Source organism: Alosa pseudoharengus, unplaced genomic scaffold (genome assembly GCF_046254945.1).
Source record: "Alosa pseudoharengus isolate Yale_2024_CS ecotype anadromous, Long Island Sound unplaced genomic scaffold, YU_APseudo_1.1 YU_APseudo_1.1_scf_13, whole genome shotgun sequence".
In the NCBI taxonomy this organism is placed as follows: Eukaryota; Metazoa; Chordata; class Actinopteri; order Clupeiformes; family Clupeidae; genus Alosa; species Alosa pseudoharengus.
This window is the reverse complement of record NW_027468598.1, coordinates 24,801,648-24,825,788: the sequence shown is the minus strand read 5'-3', so window position 1 is coordinate 24,825,788 and position 24,141 is coordinate 24,801,648. Positions and strand designations below refer to the sequence as shown.

General features: G+C 44.3%; 1 protein-coding gene across 5 annotated transcripts in view; it reads right to left on the bottom strand.

The window, feature by feature from the left end:
- The window catches only part of septin4b (septin 4b), a 33,377-nt gene extending 18,596 nt beyond the window's left edge, over positions 1–14,781 (bottom strand). The window contains exon 1 of one of the 5 annotated variants that reach the window (XM_076282629.1): positions 14,451–14,781. In XM_076282629.1, coding sequence (XP_076138744.1) covers positions 14,451–14,453 — 3 coding nt within the window. In that variant the 5' untranslated portion in view covers positions 14,454–14,781. Of the gene's footprint in view, positions 1–2,077; positions 2,230–14,450 lie in introns of those variants that run through there. The other 4 variants (XM_076282625.1, XM_076282626.1, XM_076282628.1 and 1 more) reach the window with 4 other exon arrangements.
- Between the last annotated feature and the right edge of the window lie 9,360 nt (positions 14,782–24,141).

Sequence of the window (24,141 nt, the reverse complement as noted above, 5' to 3'; positions counted from 1 at the left end):
AATTGTTTATTTGACTTTGGTTTCTCATCCTCAATTTGCTTCTCTCGAAAATTACTGCAACCTCACAGACTAACCACATTCTCCGACTGAGAATCCTCCGTCAACATCTGTCAACTGACAAGAGCAGCTTGTGTAATATTTTCAGCAATGTAAATAACATAAGCAACGAGGAAACACATTTATGAGAGAAATTTGTCCAACTCTATTACTGTCATATTCCATGATATAATTAGTGAGATGAAATATCACTGATTCCCAAGACTGTGACAACTGAATTACAACACTGGCATATCTCATATAGATGTGGTATGTATCATAGACAATTCCTGCATGCCACAATAAATGCATGAAGTAGATAGTAGTAATACCATACACCTTAATACATTCTTATTCCTAAATATTTGATAGAAAAATATTCTCCCATTATTTAAGTACAAATGCATGAACACATATATCCTGTATCTACAACCAAACCAAAAACTAGATATCATTTTTTCCAAGAGACACATTTAATAACAGTATTCTCAAATTGCTTTTGAGAATAGTGTATAGTTTATTATGCCACAGAGAAAAATGTCAAACTAATGCTAGTTGAGATTGTGGATTTGCCTTTGAGTTTATAAACCTGAGGATAGAAGATCATGAGTTTCAGGCTGCAGCAGAGGATGCAAGGAGAGGAGAGGAGAGGACAGGAGAGAAGAGGAGAGGAGAGGAGAGGAGAGGAGAGGAGAGGAGAGGAGAGGAGAGGAGAGGAGAGCAGGAGTGACCCTGCAGGGGGCAGGCCTGGAGTGCAGGGTATTTGGGTAGGGGTGGTGGCCACTGAATGGCCTGGTTGTTCGGGAGAGCACAGCGGCTGTCTTTGTGAGTCGGGCCGGAGAGGGCCGACGTGTCCGAGAGAGGTGATGTGAGCGGACCGCTGAATGGGAGGCTGTGAGCACAGACTCAGGTGCAACCATGCGCTCATCTGCAGCACTGCATTATTCATGTGTTTGTTTGCAACTGCTGCTGCTGCTTTCAGTTGTTGTGCCAAAGTTGTTATTGCTCTTCCACTTATTTTTTCTCATATTTGTTTTAAATTATACAGATCTTTTTTTTTTCCAGTTGGCTCAGTGGCTCTTCCAAATAACTCAGAATTATGAAGAAAATAAACTGAGATTTGATTTGATAGACACAACTGTATACAAGATCTGTCATGAACTCCCATTTATTATTATTAAACATGTGTTGTTGGTGAGGGGGGGGGGGGGGGCAGTGGGAATTTAGTCAAACTGCCAAAGAACGCAAGTAAACAGGACAAGGGAAAAGAAAGGAGTCTGGGGCCAAAGAATTGTACAGAAAATACACAGCTCATGGAGCCATATGGTCAATAAAAGTAGGAGAGGAATCTATTAGGAACAACAGAAACAGCCTAGGATCTACCAGATATGCCGCTGATTAGAAGAGTGTAAGAGTGCATACTCAGCTGCTGATGCTTGGAGTACAAAGACCTTCCTAAAAGGCCATCCTTTAAAACGTCAATACATCCAGGTAAAAACAACAGCACAGAGAATCGATGGAGAACAAGTTATTTGCAGTGTAGAGAAATGCACAATACTACGTGCAGAGGATCTCTGTGAAGTCAGTGTGCAAATTCGGCAAGCATCCTTTCAAAACACCATTACTGTAGACCACCAGTAAAACAGCTAAAAACAACAACCATTGGAGACACTATTTCACTGCTCACTGTAGACATAATAACAAACACACACTAGTCATGGGAAAGTGCAAAGGTCAAAGGTGAGCAGTACCAACCGTGAAGGAGAAGTATGACGAGGAGAGTTCACACTCTAAGCATGTTGACCGAAGCCATGTTTTGATACGGTCAATTAAGGCTATCGGGCTTCATGGCAGGACAAAATACAAAACAGATCGCTGTAGACAAACACAAGTTGAACCAGTGCAAGCATCTGACTAGTGATAGTCATCTGAGCCCCACACACACATTCTCCTAGACACACACACGCACACGTGGTTCACACACTGCGACACACACTTTGGGTGGAAGCCAACAGGTTTGTAACACTCAAGCCAGACATACCTCGGAGTCGCTGTTTATTTCGGAAGGTGCTGACACGTTCTCCATTTGGAGGCAAAGCTGGGAGTCGCCAAGAGTCCGACTAGCCGCGAGCCAAATGAAGAGGCCTCAGCGGAGGCGAGGAAACAGGAGGCCAGTGTGACTCCACAGACGCCGACTGTCACTTCCTTAGTCCTCATGTGCACACACAAACACACTCACACACACACAAGGCTGGATGCATTTGCATAGACACACCCCCTCTAGGCAACACGTTCACATGGCAGCTGTTCCTTGAGCTTTTTCTCTCATCTCATCTCCTCCTCTCTTCTCCTCTCCTCTCCTTGTCTCTCCTCTCCTCTCATCCTCTCTCCTCCTCTCTTTTCCTCTGCTCTGCTGCCTTGTTCAGTTGGGAGGCTATACACTGCTGGAAGTTTTTTAGCAACATCTGCCTGGCCATCTTTAACAAGCTCTTGTGTCCTCTTTCTGTAAAGCCACATCTGTGGCGACACACACACACGCACACACACACACACACACGCACACACACACACACACACACACACACACACACACACACACACACACACACACACACACACACACACACACACACACACACACACACACACACACACACACACACACACACACACACACACACACACACACACACACACACACACTAATCCAGCCTAACAGCCAGGAATACAGGACAGTAAAATCTTGAGGTCAATACATTCCTGTTTAATGGTGCTGAAATTGTATAGAAGAACTTGGTTTGGCAGCAGGTAACTGAGCCTCTGGACCGCACTGGCCAAAGGGCATATATGGTCAACACACGTACAAACTACACATACAAATAGTGCTCACCATAAGGCTACATTTATGGATTTCTGCAAATGGTGCATTTGGATAGTTCCAAAGCTGTTCCAAAGAAGAATGTGGTGACAGAAAATCACTTGTTATACAAGAAAGCTGACAAACATGCACACACTTAGATACACAGAAACACACACACGCATATACACGCACATTCACACACACACACACACATGGGTATCTCAGATGTCGGCACCAGGCCGCAAGTGGTACCACCACAGGCTAGTCGGTCACCCTGCCAATGACTGCGTCATCACATCTGTGAGCCCTTTGGCACAAAGGCGCACTCACAAACCCGACTGGATCCTCTCTCCACTTCTCTCTCTCTCTGTCACCTTCTCTTTCTCCATTTCTCTCTCTTTCTCTCCCACCCTCTCATCTCTCCTCTCTCCATTTCTCTCTCTTTCTCTCCTCTTTCCATTTCTCTCTCTCTCTCTATCACCCTCTCTCTCCTTTTCTCTCTCTCCCAGCCTCTCTCCATTTCTTTCTCTATCACCCTCTCTGTCCATTTCTCTCTTTCTCTCCCACCCTCTCTCCTCTCCATTTGTCCGTCTTTCTCTATCACCCTCTCTCTTCTCTTTCTTGAAGCCCCTTTTTAAACACACACACACACACACACACAAACACGTGGCGCTGTGCTTGGTCCACTTTCAACCAAGAGACTAATCTGACTGCCGGGGCTTCTCGCCCCCATTAATCGATTTTTCTAGGGGATTTGGCATTGGGTGATTACGGCGGTAACACTTTAAAGGAAAAAAATAAGTGTCCTTCTCTTCCCTCCATCTGTATGGCCTCTATTTAGCTGCACAATAAAGGTAAACAAAAGGAGTTCTAGGGAGCTCTCGATACAATTACACTTAGTGGTGCTAGGATGGAAATATCAGAAGGCTAAGAGCAGGGAACCTGCTTTGCTGGCCCTGCTGTGGATATGTAGGTTAAGAAGCTCCATTCACCCCCTCCTGGGGCTAATCTGAACTTCTAAGCCAGGAGTAGAGCACTTGGAGGCAGACAATATTTATCTTCTTGAGACGGGCGGGCCGCAGAGGGGAGGAACATCTGTGTCCGCCATAAAACCCACCGCTGGCCCTCAGATTTAGATTAGAATCACAACCTTGAGATCTGAGAGGTCATTGTTGGTGACAGTTCGAGAGGATAGAGAGAATTGACGATAATCCACGTCTCCTCATTTTAACTAAGACTAAGAGAAACTAGGGGATTTGGTAGATTTTGGCTCTCGTATGTCATAAAAGTAGGTTGAATGTAAGACACAATTTCAGACCGAAGAAAAACCCAAGCTCTACATAAAACATCTCTTACACATTAAGGCGGGGATCACATCAGCCAGCAGCAGGTTTCCTATTGTTCTCTATGGTTCGGCAGCGGAACGGTGGCAACGCTGGCGTAACGCTAGGGTTGAGCAAGCTGAGCGTTGAACTTGGTTCAACTTTCAAAGCGCAGCGCGAGCGTATTCAATTGTCAGTTAAGGCAAATCGTTTGTGTTACCATAGGAAAGAGATAGAGCTTATTATGGTCTGAGAGTTGCGTTACGCTTGCCGCTGCCGCTTGCTAATGTGACCCCCGCCTAATGTGATCCCTGCCTAAGGGAGGAGCCAAAGCAGAGCTTATGTGTATTTAAGCTCCTCCATATACCATAAAAATATTTTATGCGTGTTCTGCATTCACATCATGTCTGATAAAATCTCCACTCCCTCGAGACATCCAAGATCTATACCAACCTAAAGAGCAATATTCCTGCTTCTCTGCCTCTCCCTGAATTCCATTAAAACTCCCTGCTTGAAAGCATAGCTCATCCCGGGATGCACCAGACAGCACTCACAGCAAGGCCTGGACAATGCAATAAAGAGCTGTCTAGGGTTGGAGGCGAGGGTGGAAGGACGTTGGGTGGGGTGGTTGTGGTTGTGGGGGGGGGGACTAGCCATAGTAAGGACTTCCTTGGATCGTATTCCCAAACATAATTAAAATGCCTGCACTATCGATGTTTACATTGTAAGGTTACTGGGCACAAGTCCAAACAGGCTGCTGCAGTTGGCCTATGAGTGCCACTCATAAGACAGACAGAGAGAGAGAGGGAGAGAGAGAGAGTGAGAGAGAGAGAGAGAAAGAGAGAGGGACAACCCATGTGAGACAGGACAGACACAGCCTCACTGTGCAGTGGATCGTACTACTGGACGTAATGTCCTGGAGAACATAAACAATTCATGACACTAACTCAGGTAATGCTGCATTAACATTTAATCCGGAGCAACCTACAGCACAGCCGGGGAAATGCATTCTGCTTGCACAGTCACATGAGGTGTTAGTGGAAATATAATGTAGATTTCCCTTGGTTTTACCAACCCATGGTGTTGAGCTCAGAAGCCCAACATCATGTACTGTGTGCCGTGGGCTGCTCTGTTATGTTTGCACATGTCAGATTAGATTTGAACAGCTAAATAAAGCATTTATGAGGCTTTCTCCAGCAATTGTGGATTAACATTTACATACAGAGCAAGTCAGCAAATATTTGACTTGTCCTCTGTGGTAACAGATGTCATGACTAGTGTTGATACAATCTGCTTTAACCAACTGACTTACAGCAACACAGCATTCGTTTGTGTTCCAGCATGCAAACTTGAAATGTAGCTACCAATCTCTGATGTCCTGCAGGAATATTAATTTCTTTTTTTGGGTGTGTCATGCTGTAGGCCAACTATGCAGAAGCTGTTTATATTATGTGCTGCTCTCACACATGCATGGGGAGCCCACACCACACCACACCACACTACTCCAGACCACACCTCACCGCACCAACCCAGCCCTAGCGTACCCAACCCACACACACAAACACACGCTCCCCACACACACACAACCACACGCTCCCCACACGCAGGACCCTGCTGCTTTGAAGCCCGTTTTATGAGCAGGGCCTGTGAGGAGGAGGGCGCCAGATGTGCGGAGGGCGCCAGATGTGCGTCTGGCGGCGCTCGAAAGCAAGACCTGCAGCAGGAGCTCAGGACTTCACACCGGCACTCCACTCGCTAAAGCTCTGCCATGTTTGGTTAGCGGTGGCTCTTCGTGTATGTTTGTTCTGGATTGAGCGCTGCGTTTCGTTGGCAGGTTCACCCCTCGTTTGCGCAGTTTCACCTCCTCCCAGATCCCTCCTTCCTCCCTGTCCTCCTTTCCTTTGACTTTGACCTTCTGATTTTCTCTCGTAGGGCTGGGTGTATTCGGCTTGTTGAGTGATTATTGCTGTGCTCTGGTCTGTGCCGTCTCTGGCCAGGGCAGTGAAGGACATTGGCACAACGAGCGTGGCGCCATCTGCTGCCCTTGATAAGGATAGGCATGCACACACAGTAGTTCCTCACATACTGACTACCCCCGGACCCCACACAACTCCTCTACCAGTACACACACACACGCACACACACACACACACACACACACACACACACACAAACACACAAACACACAAACACACACACACACACACACACACACACACACACACACACACACACACAAATCATTCAATTCGACTGAATGAATTCAAGTATGCATTACACTGGGCATAACAGCAAATGAAAGGCCAGATCATGATCCCCTTCACTTGAGTAGAATGAAGTGATAAAATCCAAGGGCCACGATGAGAACAGTGTATGCTGAGCATGTTATAAATAACAGAGCTAAGCTCCAGCACTGGGAGGAAAAAATTGGGACAGTGGCATACAGAAGTTCTCCATTACCCAAGGACAACCAACACCCCAAGGGCTAGGATTGCACCGGCACGTGACTACTCTGCATGCCTTGGATCAGGCGGCATTGCCTGCAACAGACTCAGATTAATAATATGCATGCAATAGTAAATGCCAGAGTCAGTTTAAGTATACAGTAGTGTGCAATACACTTTAGTGTAGAGATGATTCTTTGGGGAAAATGTAATTGAGTCCCAGAACTGGAGTGTAAGAGTCTTAGGTGAGGTCATCGCGATATAACTTCAAACAAGTAAGAAATAAGACTGATTAGTTCTTTCCTGCTATAAAAAATAAACACACGGCATTGCTTAAATACCGTCTGCTCTGATAACTGGGGAAAACGTACAATGTTCATTCTTTCACTCTTTCCTCTGCTTGTGTGAAGTGGTAAAACAACAACACAAGTCAAGTCAAGTCATTTACTACGTGTCACAGGAGATGGATTGTTATGGGTTCTGCCTCTCAAATCCATTGTCAGCCATTTTCCCACATACCACCGCAGCATATTTTCACTTTTCTGCAGAGGCTGCGCAAGGAGCGGGGTCTGCTTAAAGTACACTTCCCAGACTTCCGGCCCCATTCAATTAGGACCCTTTATCTGACCTGGTTTAATGTTCCTGTTGAAAAGCGGAAAAAAAAAAAGGGCCTGATTTTTTATTTTTTTTCCCCAAACACCTCCAGCAACCAGCGATCTCTTGTGTGGGCGCTTGCTGCAGTGGAAATGGGAAGGCTAGAGGGGAACCGCGGGAAAATAAAAGCCTCCTACCAGTTCTATGAAACTCCAACAGAACAGCCAAGACTCGAGAACCAGAGGCATTTCCACTCTGCACTGCGTCTAAAGATAGTCCTGGAGGCCTGGTGTTTGAACTGAAGCTCATTACATCACAGCACTTAACAGACTCCAAGCATTTAAATATACTGATTTTTTTGTGTTCTATGGGGGCCATGTAAGAAGCTACAGAAAGAGTTGCAGCGGCGTGAATTTAACGTTGCACGCCGTTGCCAGCTGTTGCAAGCCGTCGCAAAGCATTCACCATGTCTAGTCGCAGTTGCAAGGTTTTAGAACATTGCAGCTCATCTCATCGCGAATCTTTGATTTGAAGCCCCCTAACGGCTCGTGTCCATTATCACGTCAAAGCCCACTGCGCCGTGCATAGCCCATTGATTTCCATTGAGTGGCAAGGCGTGGTTTACGCTTCCGCAATGCACCTTGGGAAGGCGGCGCGGCCATTCGAACAGAGGCGGCGCGTCAAGAAGTTGGGCTCTGCTGAACCTGAGGCGGTTAGCCAATGAAAGTACATCTGCGGTAAACAAGTTCTCTCCTTTGCCCTAGATTGATAATCGTGTTGGTTTCATGAAAATATATTAAGCTATATAGTGGCGAAGCCATTAAGTTTACAACAAGGCTAGGTTTCCTATTGTTCTCTATGGTTCGGCAGCGAAACGGTGCCAGTAACGCTAGCGTTGAACAAGCTGAGCGTTGAACTTGGTTCAACTGTCAAAGCGCCACGTGAGTGTATTCAATTGACAAACCGTTTGTGTTGCTTAGGAACGAGATAAAACGTTATTATAGTCTGAGCGTTGCGTTACGTTTGCCGCTGCCGCTTGCCGATGTGATCTTCGCCTAAGGCGTTGCGCTTTGAAAGTTGAACCAAGTTCAACTCTCAGCTTGTTCAAAGCTAGCGTTACGCCAGTGTTGCCACCGTTCAGCTGCCGAACCATACAGAACCATAGGAAACCTGCCGCTTGCCGCTGGCTAATGTGATCCCCGCCTTAAGCTGCAGCCCCTGTCACAATTAACTGAACCCACCCTAGCATACAGAAGGATTCAGATCAAACTGTGTCTACTGTACGTACTGTATTTTCCATCATTCACTGCCACAAAGAACCAGTGATTTTCAGAAGGAAGTAATCACACGCTGGTTTCAACTTCTTTTGTGGACATCCAGAGAGAACTAAAGTTGGCCTGGAAAGAAAATCATAACATTACCCTCTGGTTGTACTTTGGAGTAGGACAATTATGGCCATTTGATCTATATCAAAAATCAAACTTTAGATATTTATTCAGCGCTATTTTAGTGAAACAGTATCAAGTAATTTCCAGTAAGTACAACATCCACACAGTAATCATAGCGGGGTCATTAGCATGTTGCTTGACTTGAGTTGCATTCAGGATTTCATAATTACATCCAGGGATTTCCTTTCAACTGATGTTTGCACAAAACAATCCATGATTCCATTCAAAATAATGACCTGAAATAGCAGCACATCACTACTGTAGACATTAGATTTGCTACTCAACCACAGAAGTTCACAATGGCGGATAAAGCCAAAGATTTCTCTGTCTATTGGTTTTCAATGAACCCCAGGTTGGTTGTGGTGCAGGCCATGCAGGATAATTGTTTTTTTTTCCAAACAATCAAAGCCCTGTGCTCTAATCCTACAAGGAAATCAGCTTTTGTAGTCAGAAAAAAAAAACTCAAGCGCTGAATCATTTGGAGTGGGGAAAAAATCTGACATAGACAGACCTCATTCAAGACAAAAACAACGGAGCTGTAGACGAAACAACCTAAACATCTGTTGGAGTTACGCATCAGCTACCTTACACTGTGAAGCAGCGCTCTCCATTTTGTGAAATTGCGGTGCCACATTTCAGGTGGTCTGCATCCTTCATTGGAAAAGCCACACCACCACAATGCTGGACTTAACCCAGCAGGATGTCATTATCTGTGTGAGGACTATGACCTTTTAAGCTGTTAGGCGGCATGGTTGATAAGGTGTAGATAGGCTAATAGGTGATGTAATCGTCTGGGCTTGCCATCATACTTTTCCTTGTTGTCCTGGGTTACTTCAAATGGCTTCCTCAACAGTTTAAGTTTTGCTAGCAGTCGCCTTCCTTGCTTAGATTTTAATTTATTCTTTGTTATTAACTATATAGTGCCATTCAAAGATGAATTCACAGATCACACTTGGAGCTGCCTTAATGTACATTATTTATCATAAAATCATGATAGAACTAAGTGTAAAGTGTAGTTGAGAAATAGTTTGGAGTGGGGTTAAGGGCTGTGTCTTTTGCTGTTACTTCTATTCAATGCTCATCTTCATAGAGTACAGCACCCCTCCCATTCCCCAATTATCCCATTATGTCATTAGAGAGAGAGCCTGCAAAGCACTTTGTCTCTGTCTCCCAAGCTAAAACCAGACCGGCAGACACTCATCAGGTCACTTGTATTAAGCAACCTGAGGGGGCAAAGACATGAACTGAATAACACAGGCATTCCCAAATACAAACAGTCTTAGAGGGCTTTCATTTTCTTTCTTTAAAGGAGAAGTTCGGTGTGAAATTGACCTTAGCTGTACTGAAAGATGTTGCCGAGTACTTACATGTGTCCAATAGGCACCTTCGCTCACCCCCTAGCATTCCGAATTACGCCGTTTTTAGCCGAGTAGCTGTGGGGGCATAGCGTAGCCTATGCAACTAAATCGCTACTTTTACACCATTAAAAAAGTTACAAGTAACTCCACACTGCATTGGTAGACTTCTGAGGGTCTTGGAACCTTTTTAATTGTGTAAAAATAGCGATTTAGCTGCATAGGCTACGCTATGCCCCCCATAGCTACTCGGCTAAAAACGTCATAATTCGGAATGCTAGGGGGTGAGCGAAGTACTGTATGTAAGTACTCGGCAACATCTTTCAGTACAGCTAAGGTCAATTTCACACCGAACTTCTCCTTTAAGGGATAAAAGCAAAAGTTAATTGAAGTCCTATGCAGAACTCATAACCTTTCAAAGTAATCAAAGGTTGATATATATATATATATATATATATATATATCAGTGTATTTCTGAAACAATAGTGTCTTGTCAGGCTAAATTTGACATTGTTTGGTCCTCCTATAAAATGGAATAAGTACACCGTGGGAAAGGGTGCATCACAGTTTTATGGTCGTTGGGATGTACAGAAGAACCACAGCTTTTTATTTTTATGTTTTTTTTCCCCCCGCGTGGCATCCAGACACAATGCTACTTTAAGATTCCAAGCCACGCCTCACGGCCCAGCGATGCCTGCCTGCCTGCCCGCCCGGCCGCCAGTGGAGTCTTTCAGACGATACCCCACACCGAAAACTCTCATTTCCATATTTACAACAGACGGAGCAGAGGAGGGATGAGGAGAAAAACGGGGGAGTGGAGGTCACTAAAATACCACAAGCCAGCACACTCGGAGAAAGAGTAAAAGCACTAATATTAGAAAGGAATCTGTGGGATAATGCCCCTTAAGGGTCTTAAACCTTCATGCTCCCGAATGAGTGATACAAAACAGACCTCTGGCGGAATATCATTCATGAAAAGATGTAGATATATATTCTCGAAAGTGTGAAAGTATGCAGAGTAAGAATGTGACTAGACTTTCTTGAAAAAAAAAAACCGAAGAGGACCAATAATCAAGAGAGATATGACAAGAACTTCCTTTGGCAGGAAGACCTACCGAAGTTTAATATCTCCATCAGACAGACAATCTCTGAGGGTGTGCTTTAATGGTCGCTGATTTGAGCACGCTCTCCTGTGACTGACCCGGCCTCTTCCTCATTTTGAGTCCGACTTAGACCAAACAGTGAAACTCCAGACTACAACCAAAATAGAGTTGCACGACGGACCCCTCAGACAGGATCACAAACAACCTGAGTCATCTCGGAGACAGCCAGAAAGAAACCAATTTCACACTCTAGAGTAGACCCGCTTGCATAATCAAGTCAGCAACTCCCAAGGCCTTTGATGAGTGCATCTGTGTTACACAGTACCAAGGACACAAGTCCCACAAAAACAACAAGAGGGCTATGAATACATACATCTAGAGAATGTGGGTGAGGCAGTAAGTCTACTCTACACAACACATAACTCTGTGGGTGGCTATTACCGCAGGAGGGAGATGGTGGGAGTGACTCAGTCTGTCAGGACTCATATGTGTCCGTCTCAGCCAAAACATCAGAGTTGTGGTTCAGTATAGACGTGTCCGAGTACAATGACACGAAAACTACCCCCACAGGATGTGTGTGATCACATGACTACGGTGGCACTGTACAATTAATTATTCATTGTCATTATATATTCATTTGAAGAATTTTTAATTAGTCACACAATTAACTTCCTATAGACAGACTGATATAAATCTATTGATAATATTAAGTGTACTAACTCAGTTGCAATGTTTGACCAATATAATGCATTCAACAAGAGCTTGTGTCTATATTTCAGTTTTGGTGTGGATGCTGAGAACCTATGCTTAGTGCTCTGGGCTATGTATTAGGATACAGCACACATATGGCAGCACAGTTAGAAAAAACATGGGCTATCAGATGGCGTCTGAGGAGGCAGAGGTGTTTTGGCTGAGAAGCTATGGAAACACCTTCAGTCTTCACCCAAGTTGTCATGGCTGATGTATATTTATCCCCCAGTGTTTAGTTCAGCTGTCAGTTAGCGAGTCTCGCCCCTGATCTCTGGTTTCACCTCTTCGAGCCCTTCTGGGAGAGATGAGCTCAGCTCTCTGGAGTCCAGTTAAAACATTAGCCTGTGATGGAGCCTAATGAGGGGAAGAGCGTCGGTGCCTGCAGCGCAGCTGAGCCGACTGACCCCAAACGGACTGACTGACAGACAGACAGGACATCACGCGAGGTTTTCCCCCCGTGGCTTGGCTCGTAACTGGAACTCACGGCTCTAACAATGGCCAGAGCCCACCCACGCCTGGAAGACTATAGGAGGGTCTAAGCGGTGGAGCCTGAGACACGGGCACTCAAGCCTGGGGCAGGTTTCACCCGGGGTACTAAAGGGAAAGTGAAGCCATTAGGCTTAAGGTATTGACATTGACACAGACCCTGTCCAGTAAGAGAGCCACTCCTCTGCTGGGATCCAGGATATTACTCCAGGATATTAGTCCCCCGCTGCATGCAGAGTAAAGCTGGACTGAGGCATTAACAGTGGAGGACAATTATTCTTTTTTTCTGTGTGAGGGAATGAGCATACATATCATACCACTCACACCAGCAGGGCTGTACAGTGCAACATAAATGTAGGAAAAAAAAAACAGTCTGTGCTATGGATGATTTACCAGCTTAGCACCAATGACACTTTATTTAAAATGTTTTCTAGAGTGTAACCTACTGAACAGATGAGGCATTTGAAACTACATACCGGTGCTAGAGATTTTGTGGATTGTGCTACAAAACTATCAACATCTGTAGCACCACCAGAGCTATGAGCAAAACAAAATTAGCGTACAGCCCTGCACAATAGGTCTCATTAAGAAATGCTAAGAATTTTACATATCGTAACTCCCATTTCCTTTTTTACTGCCTTGAAAAACTTTAAAGACCAAAGTGAGTTGTAAACGCCATACCTCATAGGATTATGCAGTATATCTCAACCCCTGCAGCAACACAGGAGTTAAATACCTATGCATTAAACATCTACTAAACAGGAAAGACTAAAATGAAATGTTGCCACCCCAGCAACAGCTGCATAAACCGAAGGGTACTGTAAGAGGCAATAAGCCCCAGATGTGAGGTGACTGCACAAGGGTGAAGCACGCCTCAGGTGTTTAAGTAAGAGCACCTGGGCGATCCCTTAAAAGCTCTGGAACATTCAGACCCAGAAAGCCACAGGTGCTGAGATATAACTGAGGACCAGGGAGAGGATCAGAGTCTGGGCTGTGCGCAGGTTTCACTGTTTATAAGCAAAGTCTGCAATGCAGGCATCTGCCAGCTGCCATAATGGCTGTTGACAACAGTAATTGCAGATTTCCTTCCTTGGGCTGCTTTATCTATCCGTACTCCCCTTTGCTGTTGTCTGCTGTAAACAACAATGCAAAAACAAAACAAAACAAAACAAAACAAAAAACAACCAAAAAATGTGGTTCCATTTGGGCAGTGGAAGTGCCTGTGGTTAGGTTATAGCATGCGTTTTACAAGGGCGTTCTCCAGGTGCTGACGGGGTTATGGGGTTCTAACTGAAAGCGTTGTGTGTGTGCGTGTGCCCACACATGGCACAGGCACACTTACTGCACAGCTCTCTTTTACTGCCCTTAGCTGGGCCACATATGGCATCATGATCAGAGTGCTTCAAATGGGCTTCTCCCCCTGGAGCGCACTGTATCCTTTTCCACATATTGGGAATGACGCGGCACCTGTGACACTCACGCAGGGAGAAAGACGAAGCTCTCTGGTTTGCTGGCGGCTCTCTGGTTTGCTGGCTAGCATTGATATAAACTTAAAATCCAACTCTGTAATGCCTGTGGAGAGGTTATACACACACACACACACACACACACACACACACACACACACACACACACACACACACACACACACACACAACGACAGAAGCAAAACAAAAACGACTCTGACAGGAAGACAGCTGTGCACCAGACTCGGTGCAGAACTAATACCACTTAATATTCTGACTGATCGCAACACTGAGCCTCTTTTTTTCTCTCAGACACAGAGAAAGGGACAGACTGTCTGGATGGGACACAGGGACAAGCTCATCAGACAAACACAATGAAGGGCAGAATGCAGACACGCAGACAGACAGACACACACACACACACACACACACACACACACACACACACACACACACACACACACACACACACACACACACACACACACAGGCAGGTACTCTGCTGTGACAGCATTCAAAATCCCTGACTGCGTTACCGACACACAGGCAGAAGAGCAAACGCCGGCACCCGGCATTCTTCACTTACCATGGTGATGTCTGCTGATGCGCCGCAGATCAAGCCGAAGCACCGCACACAGCTTCAGAGGTGAGCAGACAAAACCCCCAGTCGACTTTACACACACACACACACACACACACGCACACACAGAGGATCACACACACATACACACACAGAAGGGGCTAGCGCAGACAAAAACAGGCAGCTTCAGCCGCTTGGTGCAGTGGGGGAGAGAAAGTCCGGGAGAGAGAAATGAAGGAAGGAAAAGGGGGAGATGGAGAAAGAGAGAGAGGTAGAGAGAGAGAGAGAGAGAGAGAGAGAAGTAGAGGTAGAGAGCAAGAGAGAGAGAGAGAGAGAGAGAGAGAGAGAGAGAGAGAGAGAGAGAGTGGCGGGCAGTGTGGCTGGTCTTCGGGAAAAGAGGGATCAAACTTGCCCCGGCACAATAGACTTCAGGAAATGCCAGTGGGAGCCGTGAAGAAACGGGCCGGCGGGAGAGGAGGATGTGGAAGGAGCGGCCACTGGGTCCGCCGGAGGAAACGCAATCCCAGCGCCCTCTCTGAGTGGAAAATCTGCCCCTCAGATTTTAAGATACCCTCGACCACCCCCCTACCCTCCATTGCCTACCTCCCTTCTCCCTTACACATTCCAGCTCTGCCTGGCCAAATTCTTAAGACAGATAACTCCAGCTTTCAGACACCTTTTTCCACTTATGAGCGGGCTACCAGAACCATGACATCACCTCACCCCACAATAGTGTGAGCTTCATCTTTCTCTTTCTCTATTTAACAAGAAAAGACGGGCGAATTACACCCAACTACTGCTCAGCCGTGAACATTAACAAATGATATTAGTGGATATTCTTCATCCATGACATTTATGACTAAAACTTTGCCAGACAGCTTGATTTATGGATATCTCTAATTAACTTAATTAAAGGCAGCAGAGAGACACTGGATAGTGGAAATGTAGCCAACTCAACATTCATTTCCAGCTAGCTCCAAAAAAAAACGGCACAGGAGTCATCACACCCAGCCTGATGAAGCAAATGAGCCAGCCTGGGGAGTCTGTGTTTAGATACATTCACTCGGGCATAATGGCATTTATTCAGCCAGAAAATGCCTTAATCATGCATACGGGAGCTCTCCTCTTGGACAGGACAGCTCGTCCATTGACCAAAGCCCAAGGTTAATAACGCTGAGCAGTGGTGCAGTAGCCAGAGACTGCAGCCTGCTCTCTAGTCTTGAAACGTCCACTAAGTGCTTCGTGTTGTCTTAAGTCAGGATCTTGTTTTGATGGTATAATCAATTTTGAATGCAAGGGTCTGAGAAAGGGAAGGAAGGAGAGGAGAGAGAGAGAGAGAGAGACTCTGTACTTGAACTTGGCTCCAGTCCACAAACAAGATTGTTCAGCATAGCTTGATGTGCAATGTGCAGGATAATCTAGGCATTGTGTCGATGTTTGGATATATCTAGTATGTGTCCAAATTCATTACCCAGGAGCTCACGCAACTAGTTGCCCCAAGGTTAATGATGCACAGAAGCTCGAGACCCAACCATTCACTCCAGTTTAATGAATAAACAGTGACCACAAGCCTTTCACCATTATGTGCAAATCTATTGTCTTGAGACTTGGGTTGGAGGGCGGAAAAATGCATCGGATGCTTTCATCCTCAACTCAAGAACTCAATCAACAGTATTTGAAAACCACTTCATATAATGTTCCTGATAAAGACATAAATGAACGCATACCTGATTAAAATGCTTAGATGTAGATATATCTGGACACACGCGTGACAAACACTTATTTCACGTATTTCAGCCATCCAGTCGGATCAGCAGTGCGACTTCTCACACATTCATAATTCATGTGGTGCATAGCCCATGCTCTGTGGTAATGAGAGTGGAGAAATGGCACGCAGAGGAAATGCAAACCTGCCAGCGTGACATCTGACCTTCCACGAAAGCCCACATGCCAAATGGTATTTCCACCCAGCTGACACATGACCTACCGCATACTTCACAATGAAAGATCTAAACAGAACCTGGTGTAATTTTTACTTTTATGGTTCAGTCTCGTGCTTCATATTTTATTCACTTAAATAGCACAAGCATCTTTTTTAGGTATTTGCATGTTAAAGATTGCAACTTAAAAAGAATCCACAAAAACAGCCGTGGCCTACTGGTTAGCTCTTCAGACTTGCCTGTTCGGTTGCCGATTCGAACCCCGACCAGTAGGCACGGCTGAAGTGTCCTTGAGCAAGGCACCTAACTCCTCACTGCTCCCCGAGCGCCGCTGTTGTTGCAGGCAGCTCACTGCGCCGGGATTAGAGTGTGCTTCACCTCACTGTGTGTTCACTGTGTGCTGAGTATGTTTGGGATAAATACAGAGACCAAATTTCCCTCACGGGATCAAAAGAGTATACTATACTTATAAAAACAACATGGAAAAACAAGGTAGCAAATACTTAACTATAACCAGTGTATGTTTCCTGAATTTACTGATCCAAGCTAATTATTTGATAAAACACACACCAATATAACATGCAGATGAGATATGGAACACCTAAACTTACTATTCAACAGTGTACACAGAGTACCAAGACCAAAATATGCTCTGATAAGTCTTTTCTATTGGATGCATTCCTAATACTAGGCAGAAAAACAGGCCAAGTTAGAGAGTCTAATTGGTGAAGCCAATGTTGATTTGCATGAAATCTCCTGCCAAGGAGAAATAGTTTCTGGTATGTTTAGTATAAACCAAGGTGTAAGGACAGACAACAGCACAGAAGTCTAATGAAACAAAAGATAACGCAATTGCCATAAATTGCCATCAAAGATTGTGTACAAAAATAGAATGTCTTGTGGCAGAGGGGATGACTATGTGGATCTCTGAATCTGGCCATCAAACAATCCCACCTTGATGGAGACAGAGAGCAGTGAGCTTCTGCCTGCCACACAATGTTGGCTGTCATGGTAACCTCTCATTGGTGGCTTAATTGAGTGGAGAGGATCTTGAACAAACCCTCAGTCAGAAGTGGGTCAGGGGGGAGTTTTTCACTGGGTCAGAACTAGACATGGCCTCTAATTAGGGAACTTCATGAACAAAACGCAGAGAATCCTATGGTTTTCTCTAGATTATACTTCTGCACTGGGGGTAGGGCACTCTTGAGACATCAGATGTGGAATTGAAGATGACATGGGTCATGGCTTCAGTAAGTATGCAACATTGTCCTTAGTATAATCATTTAGTTTGATATAGAATAAATGCATGTCCTTTGTCTATTGTAGTTTGAGAAACTGAACCCTTCTCCCAGGGGGATATTCTAAACAGCCTTTCTTCAGTATTTGTCCCTTTGAGTACAGCCAAGCATTAGCCCACAAGTGAAAACAAAAACAAACTCTGGGCTCAGCTGCAAACAAATTAGAAATATCTTATCAATCGTGGCCCATAAGCTACGCCTCACGGGGAGAAAACCAACTTCACACAGTCTCCATGAGCCTGCTACCACTTAATTTCAAGAGGAACTTTTTACTTTGCCCGAGCTGGCAGATCAAGTGGCTTTTTCCTTGAAGAACAATGGCGGATGCCTGTGTTTTGAGAGTATGCCCTTCCGAGACTGTGTGCAACTGTCAGAACAGATCAGGCACCAGGGCTACATGGGCCTCCAGGCTCGGCCGTGACAGTAGTATTAGCATTAGCGTTAGCGTGGAGAGAGCGCAGAAACCCTGCCACTCCCCACTCCAGCAGTGAGAGTGCAGAGCACACAGGAGACAAGGCAAAGACAAGGCAGGCAGGAGACACCGGGAAAAAAAAGCTCAAAATCAGGACAGAGACTAAGACACAAAACTTTACAGCACTGCTGCCGTCCACGGTCACATGTGGCATGACTCACGTTGTAAGCTGCTGTGACATGACCTTATGATGTGCGGCTTAGATAGCCGGGAGGAAAAATGACGGGGCATTATATCATTATTCTGCTTCAAAGAGTACAGACAGACACGATGACTGATAGACCCTTTCACAGCCACAGAGGTGAACCACACAGAAACAAACAATGCATAATTTAGCTCAGTTAATGCCAAAATGGAGGATTGAGAACATTGTGAAATGTTTGTTGATTATAATCAACTTGACAATAGACCCCACACTAGCACTCTGATTTCTGAAAACCCAGACAAAATTTGAAATACAGAAAGCTCATGTATTAGTGTTTGGGGATCAGGCAGTGTACTGTATATGCATTTCAAACTTTGGCCTTTGTTTTTGTTTTGCTTTTTCTAAAACAGGATAGTTTCCATATGAATCCTTCCACTAACTCTCTCCCTCTCTGCCTTCAGCCAGTTGCTATAGTACAATATGACCTGAAGTGTCAGCAAGGAAATAATGGACTGTTATTCTAACTAATGGCCACCTTACAGCAAACAACTTTGACAAGATTTGGGAAAGATTCTTAAAAGATTGTAGTCTTTTAACTAATGCTTTACTCAAGCTTTACTCAAAAGACTCTAATCTTTCAAGAATCTTTCCCAAATCTTGTCAAAGTTGTTTGGTGTAAGGAGGCCATAAGATGATGACAAACTGACCTTTTACTATAATGATAACAGAGTCAAAGCTTACCTTGATACATTGGACCTAATGGCAATAACATTACCAAAAGTGAAAAAAAATATTTGCTAATTCCCTAATATTTGTCCTTGGGCCTGTTCCTGTCTTTGTCTAATTCTGTGACCTCACTCTGAACTTACTCTGAGTTGCTTGTAGCTAAACCGTTTAACTGTTTTTGTACGATAGTTTTACATTTAGTGCATTCATAGCATTGGTATGAAAATGCATAAAGTGTTTTTGCTTATGTGATAAAACGCCAAAGCTATGTTTTCTGTTCTCTTAGTCTAGCGTATCAGTGCTAGAGGGAATCTAAAGAGCTCTAAGCTGCTAAATGAATTCTAATCTATCGCAAAACCATTAAATGTTAAACTCAAATGCTTCAACTGATGCTTCTTCTTTGGGGCTGATCACCCCACCCAGTTCTGGAAGCAGAGCATTTGGGAAAGAACAGCGTTTGCTACTTTCTTTTCATTACATCCACAACCCACACACTTTGAAATGTCCAAGTGATTGACAATGGAATGGGTTCACACACAGCAGTAATCAGCCCCACACTCAAAACAAACTCACTGGCTTATATGAACATCTCAAATGGTCTCAAAATGAGAGGGGCCAAGATGAAAGGAAGAATTACGACAGACCATTATGAGGCACGAGAGGTTATTAAACTGAATTGAATTTCATGCCATGTATTGTTACTGGATGAAGCCCTCTATTAGGACAAAGCATTCATTTGAACGATTCACATTCCGGAAAATGATTATGAACATGCATAAGCAATATTAATATGAATACATGTAATCTATGTATATAAGAAATAATCAGCTACACCATACTCTAGCATTTTGGCTTAACTGTGCAGTCACTGGGAGTATTACAGTCCACACACTTCCTCTCATGTGTCAGATATAAATTCTGCCTCAATGCAACAACTGCATTAAACTGCATGTTTTTCCAACTGCTTTCCTCTGTGTATTCTTACTCTACCCACATAAACAAGGCCAAAAGTATCTGAGTCATCATTATTGGAATCCTTATATATCCTTCAGTGTGATCCAATACGACCCGGAATCCACATCTGCAACTTCCTGAGTGTGAGAAAGTGACTATGGTCAAGATGCTGTCTATTAGTTGTTGGTTCAGAGCAGTCCATCTGCAGTGCACAGTAAAGCACGAGTCCCTCAGAGACCGAGATAAACTCATGGAGACATATTTCAATCAGACTCTTGCACCAGTCCAAGAGTAATTTCTCATGGCAAAATAATGACCATGTGTGTATGTGTGTGTGCTTATAACTATGGGTAAATGTGTATACAACATTAAAACAGTGATGGAATCTGGAAAAAGAGTGGCAGAGAGAAAAAAAGAGACTGAGAGAAAAAAAAGAGAAGAGAGAGAGAGAGAGAGAGAAAGATAGAAGAGAGAGAGAAAAAGAGAAGAGAGAGAGAGAGAGATAAAGATAGAGACAGAGAGAGAGAAAAAGAGAAGAGAGAGAGAGAGAGATAGAGACAGAGAGAGAGAAAAAGAGAAGAGAGACAGACAGAGAGAGAGAAAAAGAGAAGAGAGACAGAGAGAGAGAAAGATAGAGACAGAGAGAGAGAAAAAGAGAAGAGAGAGAGAGAGAGAGATAAAGATAGAGACAGAGAGAGAGAAAAAGAGAAGAGAGAGAGAGAGATAGAGACAGAGAGAGAGAGAAAGAGAAGAGAGAGAGAGAGAGATGGAGGGAGGGGGAAGGAGGGATGTGTGGCAGCTGCCGTTATGGAATGCTGACGGAGCGGCCTACGTTGCCCACAGCTGCTGGAGCGGAGCGGAGCAGCACTCCGGCCTTGAGGGCCGGGGAGGCCCCACACAAGCCCACATGAGTGTGACAGCTAAAATGAGTAGCCTAAAAGCACCATCAAGCTTTAATGGCTCTGCTGACTTTGAGTGAGAGCCAATGGCGGGCGAGTGCATTAAGATCTGAATGCATAGAGAGCCGATTTTTCTCTCCATTATTGGAATGAAATGGGCTTTAACAAGCTGTTTTTGGCTTGCTGGATGAGATTAGGTTGAGTTATAGATCCACATCCATCATTTTCACTTTCAAGTGGCCAGCTTGGGTCAAAACCAATCCTAGCCAGTTTTATTAATATCACTGAGATATTTATTTGGCCATTGTATATGTGCTCTTTTAGTGGAACTGAGTTTCTCATGTATTTCATCATTTCATTAATCTATTTTAAGTTCATGTAAAAATGCATGTTGGCAAAGTAATACAAGCCACCAAATAGGATAAACATAGGCTTTGATAAGAACAATTCTGCAACCCATTATGTGATAATATAATTGCAGTGTTGACAGCATAATGCATCAAGAGTTTAATACTATTTGTCTTTCCAATGAACATGCACTTCAAGACAATTCTACGGCATTACTGTGTTATTGTGATCAGCACATGGCCTGAAAGACTTGAACAGAAAGTATAAGTCAAAATTGGGTGTCTTTAGAACGACATAGCTCATGAACGAACAACTCCCTGCCTGAACTGACACCTAAGTGTCCTGAATCATTCAAGGGGAGAGCTAGCTAGCAATTTATTCCCTGTAGTGAAAATGCACACGAGAACAAGCTTCTGGAGCATACCACTAGAAGATGGCTTGCTGTCTTCACATATCATTTATGAGCCATGGGTTAGGATGTTGTGCATTTCATGCACTAGGCTACCAAGTTCTATTACATATTAGCAAGTCTTGTCACAGGAGAGAGAGAATCAATGTTTGATGAAGTCTAGCTAAATTTAGGTAGACAAAGAAATGTAGTTCTGAACTAATCTTAGAAGTGACAACCCAAAATCAGCCAGGCTTGTAGGTGAATTGATAGAGTCAGATGTAAGTTCATTATTTCATTTCATTTTAAAAACTCAAGCCTCTGGTTAAATGAGTTGTCCCCGTGCTGGAGCTAAATGCACAAAACACACACTGCGGTGAATGTTTGAACTGCTGAACTCGCTTTAATATTGCATTAGGTGCACGTTGGGCAGAGCAGAGATCTAAGGCTGGGAAGTGAAAACACAGAGGCAACAGATCCTTTCTCACTGATAAAGAAAAAGTAAAAGGACCCTGTACACTCATGAAGCATGAAGGCAAACTGGGCATACAACCGATGACTTTTTTTACAGTCAGAAGTACCACAAGCAGGTGATATGTTTCCCTTTGTGAAGCACATTTTTACTGTATAAGTGTAGGCATCACAGGGCTGGATCACATTAGTAGTGCAGTTGGTCACAGACATCTAAATGCACATCTGAGTGAGCACCAAGTAGAATATCCCTGGCTAATTTGTGGGAGAGTACAATTTCATAATGGTCAAAAAGTCTGCTCTGCATGGGTCTATAAATGACTGTATGGAAAACACTGTGACGGTTATTCCCGTTTTATTGGGCTTATGTCTGGGACTGGTATTGGAGGCTGGTCTGTTAGTTTTGGAAGGGGACACTTCCATTCACACTTTATGTCAAATTAATCAAATGAAAACATCTTACCACTGACTGGACAACAATTTTAACAAATTGGACCTTGTTTGAAATAGCCAGTCCGGCTAATAGCCAGCTTTGAAAATCTTCCACCTCATAAAAGAAAAGGGAATAATAATCTTTTTTTCCAAGATGCAGCGGAGGCTATAAGCTCAAAACTTTCCGCTGAAGTATTGTAAAATGTGTGAGCACCAAACACATTAGCCATAGCCACACAATAAAAACCCTGTTTGGTTGTTGCAGAGACAAAACTAAGCAAGATCGCTTAGGGTGAACCCAAATGCACAGGATTTGAAAATAGTAAATAAAAGTTGAAGAATGCATCACATCATAGAAGGATAGTTTTGTTGTGGTGGGGGTGGGGTGGGGTGGGGTGGGTGAGGGGGCTTCTGGCGAGGGGGATGAAAACTCGACATTGACCTCTGTCTGGATTCTCAGGCCATGGCTATTAATAGTCCAGACGAAGGGAGAAGTCTCCCAAGAAGCAGTGGCAGTGGCTCGATCTGGCCAAGCGTTGAGAACAGCAGAGCTGCTAACGTGAAAATCTGCTCCAAATGCACTTTCCCCAATTGCTGGGCAAGCGATACCACAAAACTTTTCAAAAATGCAGATGCAAAACACAGGGCAAATGGATGCAGCCACAGATAAACACGCAAAAACCACACACACACACGCACCCCCCCCCCCCCACACACACACACACACTAAAGCTCGTCATTTGAATTTGAAATTCCTGCACTGAAAATGGAACTTTCACAGTCTAACTAACCATCTTGGTTACTCCCCCCCCGGTCATCTTTAGATTCAGCTGATAACTGTGTCAGGCCAGCGGACTATTCTCCTCCAGCTCCAGAAGGAATTGCGTGGGCACAGCACGAGGACAAAAGAGTGCCTTTCAAAGTCAGGAGAAAGTATATTTACTGTACGCTCACACAAAAAGACCTACAATTCAACTTCAGACCCTGCCAAGTGGTCCAATGGGAACGTCCAAGAGGACCCTGCTCTGAAGCTCACAGACTCGTGGTCAGCCACATCTCCTGTCCACTCCACAACTCGGCTGTGAAACATCAACACAAGTCTACGGCCTGATATGCAAAGATGTTATTGCACCACTGGAACTTCCTGAGCCTCAAAAACACACAAATATATAGTTTTTTTTTTTCTTTTAGTTTTTTTTCCTGCGCTGACCACAGCTATGATGTTGTCAGCTTTTCAGACCCGCAGTGAAGCCCGGCCAAGTGAACATGTGAGGATATCTTTTGTTTTGCAGAGGAATGTGGTTGACACCCATTGTCCTCCCATAGTTATGCAACGCCACTCTCTCTGGCGTGGCTGCACAGACAGACTCTCATGCACAGGCAAAGCAAGACACACTAACAGGCATTCGTTGTGTCACTCCCGTTTTTAATCAGAAATTTGTTGCAAAACTAATAAAAGTGAATTCTACCACAGAGAAGTTGAAGTATTTGTAAACAGTCTGCTGTGGTTGAATAATGTTGCGTCTGATGGAATGTTTTCTTTAGACTCAAGTGCACATTTGTATTACAGTTTCCTAACTGCCAAATGCCCACTGTCATTAATCAGAATACCCAGAAGAGAAGG